We start from the raw sequence: 12,989 nt of genomic DNA, 5'->3' as shown, positions 1-12,989 counted from the left end.
GCAGGAAATAGCATTTGACAGCATTATGTAGACAGCAGCCACTGAGCCAGGTATAGAGGCACACACTTATGATTCCAGCACTTGTTGGGGCTGAGAAAAGAAAATCATATATAGCCCAAGCTATATGAGTTCTTATATGCAAACAAACAAGCTACCTAATCTATAAATCAAGAAGACATAGAATACAGGTCTTATGAAGAATAATAGACAAAATAAAAAATCTCAAGCTGAGATTCAAACTGAACAAGATGCCGGATTAAAATGGGCTTTTCTTGAACCTATCTTAAACCTGGAAATGATTTACATTTCTCTTATAGTTTTGGTTGTGAGCCTAGCCTTTAACGGCTGAGCCATCTCTCCAGCCCATGATTTACATTTCTCAAGTAGTTTAAAAAATAATCTGGCCCATTAAATTCTGTTTGGAATTAAAATTTATGAAAATGTAGTATATCTTGAGCAACATCCAAGAAAACAAAGATAAATGAAATCAGTGCTAACTGACCACCGTATTAGTCTGCCTCTGCATCTGGAGCTGGTACTTGTAACTTAGATAACAGATCAGATCTAACTCTGGTCCCTGCTACCCCATTTCTTGGAGGGGAGGAGGGTTGTGGGGTCTCACTGTTTAGTCCAGTCTAGGCTCACAATTCCAATCCTCCCACTTCAGCTGGGATTACAGGTATGAGTCTCCATGCCCACCTTCAGAAAAAAACCACAGAAAGGGCAATAACCTTCCAGCCACCTTGCCATGCTAAGTGAGCTTCACAGCCAACTATTGTGCTTACAATGTCAGTAAGTTTGCATGATCCCACCAGTAATGCTCCTCATTAAAACTCATCAGAGACTTCAGCCTCACCTCCAAGTCGGTTCCTGCCAAAGTGGCCCCTCTGAGATTACAGTTCTTCAGTTTTGCATTTTTTAAGGTGGCAACTCGAAGGTTAATCCCTGTCATCTGACTTCCTTCCATATCCACGCCTTTCAGATTAGCACCTGCAAGAAGCAAGTTTGGGGAGTTTAACCTAAAAACATTTACAGTTAACCACTGGAAGCAAAAGTACAAGATGATTTAAGGGAGGAGAATGAGACAAGACTCCACAAGTTTGGAAATAAACATGAAATCTGTCTTTTAACCAACTCGCAATATAGATTTCAGTGGTGGCGATTTATTTTCTTATGGCATAAAATAAAATGTTTGGACTATACTTTATATGGGAAAAATCAACACTGTCTTTTGATAATTAGCACTTCTGTAATATGCCTCTATAAATTCATGATCATGGAGACACAAGTACCATGTCACCTAAATCCAAGTAAATAAAGTGTCCAATTCACATACAACAAAACGCTAACGAAGTATTAAAACCTGACACAACACTACAGGGTAACCTGAAATTCTTCATTTTTGTTAACGTAAGAATATTTTATTCTCTTCAAAAGTTCAGATGTTGGTATTTAACTTTTCAACTAAACATCTGTGGCATTATTTCCTGTGTCCTGGGTGCTGACTCTCCAGTTCTCAGAGGAAGCTCTGCCCACAGCCTTCCTGTTTCACCTCGAGCAACTACTTTTACTTAATGGTTTCCAACCAGGCAAGAACAGGCAGACAGGCTCTTACCCTCTAAGTTGGCTTTAAGACCAGAAGGATCCTCAAAATTACAGAGCCTCAGGGATGCGCCTTCTGCGTTTGAGCAGAGCATCTTGACTCCCTGGAGATTTGCACACTGTGAACACAAGAGTCCCGGCTGTAAGGGTTAAACTTGATAATATCTGTGCAAGCAATAAGAAAGAAATTAATAGGAAAGGCCCAAGCCAACACATCTGCAATTTGTTACTTTCTGTTTATCCTGAAGACACCTTTAATGAAACTGAGAACTTTTAAAAAAGCTATATTAAAAGAAATTAACAACAGCATGTCCACTTTGCATAGAACATGAGTTCCGATAAAGAAGCTATGCAATCTGAACTATGACAGCCTATTTTTATCTTTATAAATAGCCTGAGACATCACAAAATACTGTTCAAAATGTAAGTGAAATAAGGAGGACATAAACTCAGGGGATGGAATTTCTCTTCCTAATCATAAAAGAAATAAAAAAACCTTGATGTCCCATTACTTCAGAGGCCAGGACACTAATGTCACCATTAGCCTCATCATTTATCTGTACAACACTAACCACCTGTTTCTTGAGTCTTTCTATATCACCCACTGCTACATGGCATTGCCAACCCTGAGAACAATGCATAATGAGGAGAGTAGAAAGTTAGAAAATTCATGTGAGTTTTAAGTCATTGCTTTCAAGGCCTGAACTCTATGAGGTACTGATTAAAATGATAAGTGTCTCTGTAAAACTGACATTAATATACTTCTTTACAATTGTGACAATCAAAACAGAAGCTGAGTGTGTTAAAATTTATAGTGTAGAATATACACGATAATTGTTTTTGTCTAAAACAAGTTATAACCACACGTATTAAGGAAGATCTTTGGTTTATAGGTGCAATTTTACTCAGCTTACAGTCACTTCAAGTAAAATGAGACAAGAGAGGTCATTCCACTGACATCCAGTGGACAAATAGTTGCATACTCCCATCTTTCCATGCCTGGGCCCTAAGGAGGAAGTATAGAAGGTCTGCCAAGGTAGATGATATAATAAGGACATTAAGAGACCAAAATAATTAAAGGATGACTAGATGTTTGTACCTGAAAATCTAACAAGACAGGAAGTTGCCATATACAAATGAATGTCACCGTTTTTGCTTTTTTCCTCTATTAATACTCCTGAATAAGACACATGAAATTTACCCAGATTTCCCAGGTAATTCTGCAGGTAAAAGTCTACATCCAGGGCTGGGCTCTAGGATCTCATGAAGAAGGAAATACAAGAGAAACTAGTAGAACTTTCAATCTTTAAACCATGCAAAGCACTTCACCTTCTCCTCATCAATATGGAGCAGGTTGTCATTGCTGAGAATGTGCAATTCAGCTAATAACATCAGCACCATAGTCATAACAACTGTCTTGCATTACCAAGAGAGGGAATGTTTCGGATTAAACCGGTTAGGTCATTTACTGTTATTTTAAAAATATATAATGAGATTATATTTCTTAAATGACACTTATCTTTAAGAAATAAAGACCTATATATTTTGAACATACATACATACATACATATTGAAGTAATGTGCTATGTAAAAATATTCTGTGGCAAGGTACAAATAAAAAAAAAGTTGACTTCATGTTAGTGTTTGCTGAGGCTAATGGACAAAGATAAAGTGGAGATTTGCTCCATTATTAAATTTTTTAAAACATTTTGTGTTTTCCAAATGAAACAGTCCTTTTAAAAGAAAGACAAATACAAAGGAAAGACACTTTAGATTCTAGTTCCCACTCTAATAACTGGCTGCTGGCCTCTGGCAAGCCTCTAGGCTACAGATTATCAGCCTATAAAACAAGGTTGAACTAAGCAAGCATTCCAGCTCTTGGCACTCTAAGTTCCCACCAATCCATAAGGCTGTACTGGAAATATGCGGTGGACACAAGCGGTCAATCATCTGCCTCTATGCAGTCAGATAAGTGAAAAACTGGCAAAGCATGCAGAAGAAACACCCTAGGCATGATGGGAGGAATGGACTCCTGAACAGGACAGCAACAGAGACCACCTTTGGTTTACAGTCAAAGTGGAGGATTTCTCCACCAAGGTTCAGGGCTATGATGGAAAGAAGCAAAATTATAAACTGGGTGAGAAGTTCAGCAATAGGTGGGAGCCATAGGGGCACCCTTTATGGCAGAATGTTAAGCACATGCCATGTTTTGTGGACATTGCAATCAATATTCATGGCTATTAATCAACGGCCATTTCAAATACCAAAGGCAATGAGAAATTAGCTTTGACCTCATAGCTTATAACTCAGCACTCCTCCTCAATATAAGCCAATTTTATTAGCAGTTATTAACATATATTCCTATATAAGGAATTTCACTTTGTCAGAAATATATACTGGCCTTCATATACATTATTTAAGGAAGGGAGAATGAAAACCTTGAGTCCTAGTGTACAGATAACATTATGGCTCAGTTCACGAGAACACCTTAATTAAATGGATCTGAAAAACAGTTGTTTTAAATGACTAAATCTATCTTATCTTTTTCTGACCCTACCCAAACCAAGCAGTCTTCCAGCATGTCAATGAATGCTAAATCCTTCATACTTGTCTTTATGCCGTTGGTCTATGTCTTTGCCTGTTTTGAAACTGGACCATTCAGCCTGCGGTAGAACCAAAAGAGTAGCAGTATCTAAGATGTGTACTGGTTGATTTTTTTAAAATTATATTTGATATAGAAGTTATGGTAAATAGGCTGAGCTAACAAATAAAACAAAAATATAATAACTATCAAAAGCAAAATGTTATATACCTGGAGCTTACTTAATAAAGCAGACTACAGCCCTGACATAAAGAACTAATAGTTACTGGCTCTGTATGTATCCTCTAATCCCAGAATCACCCAGGAGACTACTACATACATACGTGTGCATAAACAGATATACACAACGTATTCTCACCTCTGTGTAGAGAAAGGAAGAGCACCATGGAGATGCTGACTTCCGGAATGTCTACCACACCCACTTCAGACCCCCCTCCAGATACTTCTAGTCATCCTCTTTCCTATTCACAAACGAGGGTCAATGGATTTCACGTTCTTTCTGGCTTTACATATAAGTTGGCAAATAGTATAAGTTCTGACAAATTTAGTCTACTACTTTGGGGAACTTAAAACCTCATTTCAGGATTTAACTTTTTAGGTCTATGTTTCACAAAGGATATGAATAAAACTAACCCATTCCACTTTTAGAGGCCCCCCTCAGTGTCAGCCACATGGTCAACTATCTGTGTTGAATTAAACACTCTGTAAGAAACACACAATTCCTGCCTTTGAGAATGCTCAACAGTAAATTTTCATTTTCCTATGACTAAAGAACGATTCTTACGTCGAGCACTGATCCAGAAAGATCAGCTCGTTCAAGATTAGCACAGCAGAGATTTGCATGTGCGAGGTTGCAGCGGCTTAAATTGGCCATTTTGAAGTTAATATATCGAAGGTCCAAACGGGAAAGATCAGCACCACTGAAGTTTAGGCCCTGGAATTAAAAAGCAGACTGTCATGATGCTGGAACTGTCTGTATGAACTGAATTTAATTACTGTAATTAAGCACTGAAATTTTCAGAAGCCACTGGCTGTCGCTTGGAGTTTATTATCAGCATAAGCAAATGGAACTGAGTGTACATGGCGTCTGTGGCTTTTATGGGTTCTCATAAAAGAAGTTTCCTCTCCACATATTAGGACAGAGCTGGCTACACTACATTGAAAGGTGGACATCCTAAAGAGAGACCATAGTCTGTCACATACCTGCTGATAGCCATTACTGTGATAAACTGGATAATGATCATTTTACTAATTCTAAAATCCAATCCTCTTATTTAAGAGGGAAAAAATGCATACTGTCGTGTCTTCAAATCTGTAATGCTGTAAGACACCAAGTTTCTGCCACTGACCAGCCACGTACACAGTAACTATGCACACAACCTTAAAAAATGGCTGCAATTTCCATGTTACTCAAGAACTACATGGAGCACAATCAGAGAGAAAAAAGGCTGTTCCATCTCTTCTGCGCTAGCCACTTTAAAATGAAATCAAAGGCACAGCTCATAAGTAGACTGCATCTTGCATAAACAAACAGACAGACACTCGGAAGGACTGTGAAACTGCTCTTAGACTTGTGGATATGAATAGCTCGTGCAGTGAACGGTCTGCTTCAGGCACCTGGCAGCGCAGCTCTGACTTGGTTGGAGTGGCCAGCAGAAATCGAACGAATTCCTTTCGGGATATCGGTGAATGATCCTCTGGTGGTTGGGAATTCTTGAAAAAGATATTTACAAAAAAAAAAAAAAAAAAAAATCAATGGGGGTCATGGGGTGATATTTAGGACAAGTGTAATACTGACCAAGATTAAAAAATGTCTTACCTTTATGGCCACTTCTAGGTGTTCAATCAGTGAGTCAATACCAAAAAACCTGGCTTCTTCTAGCACGCCTATCAAAATACAAAGCAGTGACTTTCACAGAGAACAATTCACTTTGATATTTACATAACTTTTTTTTCTGTTGAACTCTCACAACAGTGTAGAGATTCCACAGCAGGCTTATTTGCTTATTTATTTATGTGTGTGCTTGTGTGTACATGTGGGTGAAAAGCAAAGGACCACCTCAGGTGCTGATCACCTTCTGTTTGACATCTCTCATTTCCTGGAACTTCTCCAGGCAGGCTGGGCTAGCTCGGCAGTGAGCTTCCAAAGAGCCTCCCCCTTCTGTCTCAGCTCTCCCTGGGAATTCAAGCTCAGGCTGCCATGCCCAACTTCTTGAGTGGCCCTTAACCCACTCCAGTTATTCACACTTGGGTCCTGACTCTTACAAGGCTAACACTTTACTGGCTGAGCCATCTCCCTAGTTAAAGAGTAGAAGCTTGGTCTATTAATAACAACAAGTAGTTGTGGTTTAGAATGCTCCTACAGAATGTTGAAAAATATTTTGAAAGCAGGTTTTTCTGAGGCAGATTTAGATATAATCTCATCACTTGGGATACAGAGGTAGGAAGATCAAGGTTGGGAGATTGTCTGGGACACAGAGTTTTCCAGTCAGTCTGGGTTACAGTAAGACTCTGAGAAAAAACAAACAAACAAACAAACAAAAAAACAAAAAACCCACATATTTCCACAAAAGAAAAAAATAGAAAACTAATAAATTACAACAAAAGCTTGTCATATTTCTAGATTCTGTTGGTAGTTAAGTAGGCCATTAGCAAAAAAACCTTAACACTATATACTCCTAATATCAATTTAGTGGTGATTTTACTGTGAGTCAAATTAAAAACAGTTTATTTAATCTTAACAATTCATCTACTTTATTAATGGAGTGAATAATCTGATTAGGTTTGCTATAAATAGCTTAATGAGTCAGAAAATGATAAAAATGAGTAACAGTTTAAGTCAAATTCACAAAATAACAATGTAATTCAGTCCCTTACGCTTTCTTCTTTCTAAATGGTAAGGGGATTTTATGTATCACACACTTGCTAGGCATGGTTAAATAGGCACACATCTGCACGCACTTTAGAAGACTCTTTTCATTAGAGTACAGGTTAGCTCTATGTTCCAAATGCTCTGTTGGCTAAACTCACTTGGGAATTACAAAACCAACAGACTTAATCCCTCCATCAGTTCTAAAATAGTACGAACAGCCAAGCAGTTGGGAGGAAGAAAATAATCTCTTCTGGGAAAGCCAATCTCCACTTCCAGCCATACAGCTGAGGAGCAAAGCTCACACACACAAAAGTCAACTTGGCATGTGTCCCCTGTCCAGCCTCAGGTGCACACTCATGGAGTCACATGTTCCCTATCCAGCCTTAGGCAGACACTCACTCATGGGGTCATGCGTTCCCTATCCAGCCTTAGGCAGACACTCACTCATGGGGTCATGCGTTCCCTGCTCAGCCTTAGGCACACACTCATGGGGTCAGGTGTTCCCTGCCCAGCCTCAGGTGCACACTCATGGGGCCATGTGTTCCCTGCCCAGCTTTAGGGCTCCTTCTCTGCATCCTTCCCAAGAGGCAGTGAAAGTATCAATCTTTATAAAAACCTAGAATAAAGAGGCTCTCTTGGGCCTCATTCTCAGTTCACCAAAACCTTTTGTATGAACCAGACCCTCTTGGGGAATGTGGTATGGCTTCCTTGCTAATTATTGGTTTAGAATTAAAACCTCCAGAAACACACAAAAACCCCCACACTGGGACAGTTGAAAGGATGTCCGGTCTATTTTTCACCAGCACCAGTAACACCTGGACTGGAACTCCAGCTCCACTACGCCACTTCAGTCTCAGAAAGACTACTGTATATTATTTTCAAAGTATTAGATGACTTGGGGGAACCTGGAAGCAAAATAAAAATGTTTGGGTGGAAACTATCCTTATTAAAGATGGTGTATAAGATGTAGCCCGGAGCGTTCCTCACTCACAGACATGAACACTGGTATCAGAGAAAGTGGCGTGACTGGTGTGATGCTCCTGACCTGAGGATCTAAGCTTCTGAAACTAGTTTGTAGGGAGAAACTGGATATTTGAGAAAGCAGGGTAGAAAACACTAAAACTTCTGTAAATGGAGTCTAATAAGCAATATTGTTGGAAACTCAGAAGAGCAGACCAGTAGAAATACAGATAATGAAACCTGGTTCACAAGACTTAGCACTCTACTGGGATTAGAATATAAGTCATTCATATTATACTCTGGCAAAGAATTTCTATATTCTGTCTGTGACCCAAGCGTTTGAGTGAGGCTAAGTTTAAAAATAATGGACTAATTAGCCTGGTGGAGGGAATTTCAAGACAAGATAACATCCAGTCTTCATCCCTGGCAGCTGGCTACTCAGCCTGGCTTCCACTGAGAACTGGAAGCATAAAACAGAAAAGGGAGACTTGAAAGACAAGTATTTTGGCCAGAAAAAGAATGCATATAACTTTTTCAATGAGGAGGGCGGCTTGATAAAGAGATTAGTACCATCTCAAAGAGATCAAGTACTTTGATAGTGGACATCTCAGGAACTGACTCACCCACCACAGGATCAAGGATATGAAGGTCTGGCTTATTTGAAAAACTTTGCTTTGAGAAGACAGTACAGTTAGCAAAGTGTTTTTTCAGATCCAGCCACACAGGTACTCAGCACCCACTCCACACCATAGTCTATGGCAGTGGTTCTCAACCTTTCTAATGCTTCAACCATTTAAAACAGTTCCTCATGTTGTGATGACACCCCCCCCACCATAAAATTATTTTCGTTGTTACTTCTTAACTGTAATTTTGCTACTGTTATGAATCATAATGTAAATACCTGGAATACAGATGGTCTTAGGCAACCCCTATGAAAGGGTCCCATGGCCTCTAAGGGGGTTGTGACCCACAGGTTGAGAACCAATGGACTAAGGGGCCCCAGCTAATATTTGAACCAGCAGCAGACATCCACATAACTGCTTCTGCATGAATATAAAATGCAAGGATTCTAGGGTCAGAGGTTTCTGTCCAGATTTCAAAAGCAGGCAGTTAGAGGTACCAGGAACACTGAACTGTCTGCCAAGGAAAGCTGCCAGGGGTGAGCAAAGCCAGCCCAGGAAGAGGCCATGGGCAAAACGGCCAGGTATAGTAGGGGGCACTTAACCTTTGGGGGTTCACATGATATGCCCTAGATGCTGCCAGACACGGAGCTAAAGGATCTAATGTCTGCCTTGCTCAGTTGGCCCTGCGTTTAAATGAGAAATATTTATGGGAAACATCCCATAGACTCAAGGATTTGAACAAGCGGTCCCCAGCTGGTGGTGCTGCTTGGAGAGTCTGAAGCCTTTAGAAGATGGAGCCTTGCTGGGGAAAGCCTTTGAGAGCGTATAGGCTGGCCTCATTTCCAGTGAGCTCTCTGCTTCAGGTTTGTGGTTGAAGATGTGTTCTCTCAGCTTCCTGTTCCAGCTGCCTACTGCCATGTCTTCTTGCCATGAGCCATGATGGACTCTCCCTGTGGAACTATAAACCCTAATCAACTTTTGCTTCCTTCTCTGAGTTGCCTCAGTCACTATCACAGCGACAGAAGAGTACCCAGCGGAGCCCCATTCCTCTTTTCTATGCTTCTGTTCTTCTCTTTGAGCACAGGAGTGTTGATTCTGTGCCATTATATCTTGAAAGTCTGCAATTTTAGTTCTCATTTTTCAGGGGTTTACAACTAAGAGATGCTTTGAGGCTCAGAAGGGACTCCAGAGTTGATCTTCTGAACAATGTTGCCAGTGATAAGACTATGGAAAGTTGGACAATGAATACCGCATTATGAGACAGCAATAAGCTTTTAGGGACCTGGGGCAGAATGTTATGGTTTAAATATGAAAGGATCCCACAGACACAAGGAGTGAATTGGTCTGCTGTTGGTGTTAGCATTTGGGGAGGTTCTGAAAACCTAGAAAATGGGGCTTTGTTGGAGAAAGTAGGTCAGTGAGGTATAGCTTTAAAAGAGACCTGGTCCTCAGCCCTCCTTACCCTCTGCTTTCTGTTTGCTGTGAGACTTAAGAACCTCTTCTAGCATATACCCCTGCTGTCACTGTATCCTGCCAAATCACATGGAACTTAGCACTCTAGACTTAACCTTTGAGACTGGGAGCCTTATATACTAGTCATCTCCATTGTTGTTGTTGTTATGTTCGAATGCTAGACAGAAGCAACCTAAGGGGAGGAGAGACTTATTTGGACTCATGTTTTCTAGGATATAATCCATCATGTAGAGAGTACAAGGCAGCTTACAGGACTGGAGCAGCCAGGTCCATGTGCAATGTGACTTGGTTATATCTCAGTAGCAGACAGGAAAGGGCTGAGTAGAACATATGGAAGCCCGAATGACCTACCTAACTAAGCTCACTAGTTAGACTATGCATCCCTAAGATTCCACAGCCTCCTAAATCAGCACCACCACATAGGAACCAAGTGTTCAAACACAGTCTGTAGGGACACCTCACATTCAACCTATAACAAGTTGTCTCCAGATATTTAGCCACAGGTATGCAGAAATAACCATACAGATGAGCAATCATAAGGCCTACAAACTGCCATGCTGCCCACAAGTATCAGAAGTACTGACACAGGCCAAATTCATTCATTTGGAGAGTGCTATGGTTTGGAAGATGAATGCTCCCCAAAGATGCATAGGTAAAGGCCTGGCCCTCGGGTATTAGTATCAGTCAATGGTGTAGACCCATAAAAGGGCCTAATGGCAGGTCCTTAACTCACTGGAGCCATACCCTCAAAAGGGATTATGGGACCCAAGTCTCTCTATTCAGAATCAAGATGTGATCATTGTGTTCTCTATCATGAGAAGCCACCATCTGCTGCCCTCACCAGATGCTGGGCCTGTTAAGTCTACCTGAACTCAGTTTTGACCTCTAGAACTGTGAGTTAATAAATCTTATCTTTATAACTTAGATGCTTCATGCATTTAGTTTCAGTAATACAAAGCAAACTAATGCAGCAACCTCTCAAATACATAATCACTACTGTCTCTAGAAATTCCAAGACTGCTAACTTCTATATGCATTACATAGAAATCATTGTGTTTCATCTAGATCATGATGAACCTCTATGAACCTTCACAAAAATCCTGTGGTAAAGGTAGGGATGAGAGCATCTTAATACACATTTTTCAAAAGGGTCTCAGAGAAACTTGCCCCAAGTTAATTTTCTAATAAATTGCAAAACTGAAACATTACTATAGTCAATATTCAAAAGCTTTGTCTTTCCTTTTGACTACACTACTCAATATAATAATAAGTCCCATTTAACTCACAGAACTAACACAACCCTATAAAAGCCCCTTGTGATAGAATTTAAATCAACTTAGAATCCAAATAAAAAAGGTATGGGCTAGACTTACGAATACAAGCAAAGGCAATCAGTCAGAAAGGCTACCTATCTGTACTGATACCTGCACTTCCATACTTAGTACTCACATACGTGTGAAAAACTTACCCAATAAGTTAATGCCATCGTTTACAATGAGCTGTCCATGACGCAAGTAGTTCAAAATGGGTTCAAAGTACTCAGGACTTCGGTCAATTAAGAAAGCTCCTCTATGATCTTGCTTATTTCCCCAGACACCTGCGATACCATTTTAATGAAGAAATTCCCCCCATAAATAAAAATAGTCAGAATTTGTGGAAGGAAAAAAAAATCACATTTTATGCCATCCAATCTTTACTCCTGTAAAATTATTTTATTCCACTCCACAGTTATGAAGTCAGCTCAGATAAAAAGGGCCACAAGAAAAGTGAGAACATGCTTACTCACCTTTGTCCTTGAACATGTGCGCCAGCATACTGTCGGGCTCTTTATTCACTAAAGTGCTCCTAAGAATTCAGGGAAAAAAATTGATTTCTCCATGTGTCTTTATAAACAAACATATTTAAGTCAAGAGTATACTTGAGTTCAGCTGTTCTCTCAAAGAGATGCATGCTACAACCTGGGAGGGGTAACGCTGGGAAACAAAAATGTGCAGTAAGTTGCCAAAATCTCTTCTAACCTGGCAATTCCTTTGATTTAATGTAGCATTAGTATCTTCATTTAAATACTAGCAAGACATTTTATCACAATATTCTTGACCTTACATTATCTGATGGATTTAAGTTGTTTCTAGAAATACTGCTAATTTCTATGTGCAATCCATGGTTATTACTATATCTAAAAAGCAAATTTTAAAGCTGAATTGATGCTTTACTTATACTTTCTCTCGAATGAAAGGTTAACATCATTTAAATTTTTTTCTTAAAAAACTTTCTAAATAGTTTCACATCACATAATATTCTTAAGCATTTGAAAATCTTGTAAGGAAACTGAAGAAAACAGTACATAGTCACTTCACTGTTGTGCTTTTTAAGACACACACACACACACACACACACACACACACACACACACACACACACACACCCCTACCTTGTTGTTGTAAAGTATCGCCCTCCTACATTTAATGTTAGCCAGTCTGTGTGGGATCCTAGTAATCCTCCAGGTGGTTTAGAATCTGTCTGAGGATCTAGAGATGACATGTAAAAAATAACAGAACTATTAAGATTGAAGATTCTGGAAAGACAATGAAGTAATTTCTCAAAGCAAAGCCCTATAAGAATCTATCAAAGTACCCAGTCAGCCACAACAATGCAACCAAAGAAAGGGCCTACGAAACTGTTTAGCTAAGGGAAGAAAAGTCCTTTGGTGATGAAGAAGTATAGTCACCTAAGAACAGATTTGCTTTGTTTTGTTTTGTTTTGTTTTCAAGACAGGGTTTCTCTGTGTTGCCCTGGCTGTCCTAGAACTTACTCTGTAGACCATGCTGGCCTCGAACTCACAGATCCCCCTACCTCT

The 12,989-nt window shown here is 39.8% G+C and overlaps 1 protein-coding gene across 2 annotated transcripts in view; it reads right to left on the bottom strand.

The window, feature by feature from the left end:
- Positions 1-12,989, bottom strand: part of Kctd9 (potassium channel tetramerization domain containing 9) — a 30,136-nt gene that overhangs the window by 2,914 nt on the left and 14,233 nt on the right. Inside the window, exons 4-11 of one of the 2 annotated variants that reach the window (XM_036199358.1) lie at positions 12,564-12,660; positions 11,919-11,977; positions 11,601-11,729; positions 6,024-6,091; positions 5,822-5,917; positions 4,989-5,138; positions 1,616-1,721; positions 857-990 (exon numbers count right to left, since the gene is read on the bottom strand). In XM_036199358.1, coding sequence (XP_036055251.1) covers positions 857-990; positions 1,616-1,721; positions 4,989-5,138; positions 5,822-5,917; positions 6,024-6,091; positions 11,601-11,729; positions 11,919-11,977; positions 12,564-12,660 — 839 coding nt within the window. The remainder of the gene's footprint in view (positions 1-856; positions 991-1,615; positions 1,722-4,988; positions 5,139-5,821; positions 5,918-6,023; positions 6,092-11,600; positions 11,730-11,918; positions 11,978-12,563; positions 12,661-12,989) is intronic. The other variant, XM_036199359.1, reaches the window with a different exon arrangement.

This window comes from Onychomys torridus, chromosome 9 (assembly GCF_903995425.1).
Source record: "Onychomys torridus chromosome 9, mOncTor1.1, whole genome shotgun sequence".
Lineage (NCBI taxonomy): Eukaryota > Metazoa > Chordata > Mammalia > Rodentia > Cricetidae > Onychomys > Onychomys torridus.
The sequence above is the reverse complement of the archived record's forward strand: the minus strand, read 5'-3'. Positions and strand labels throughout refer to the sequence as shown.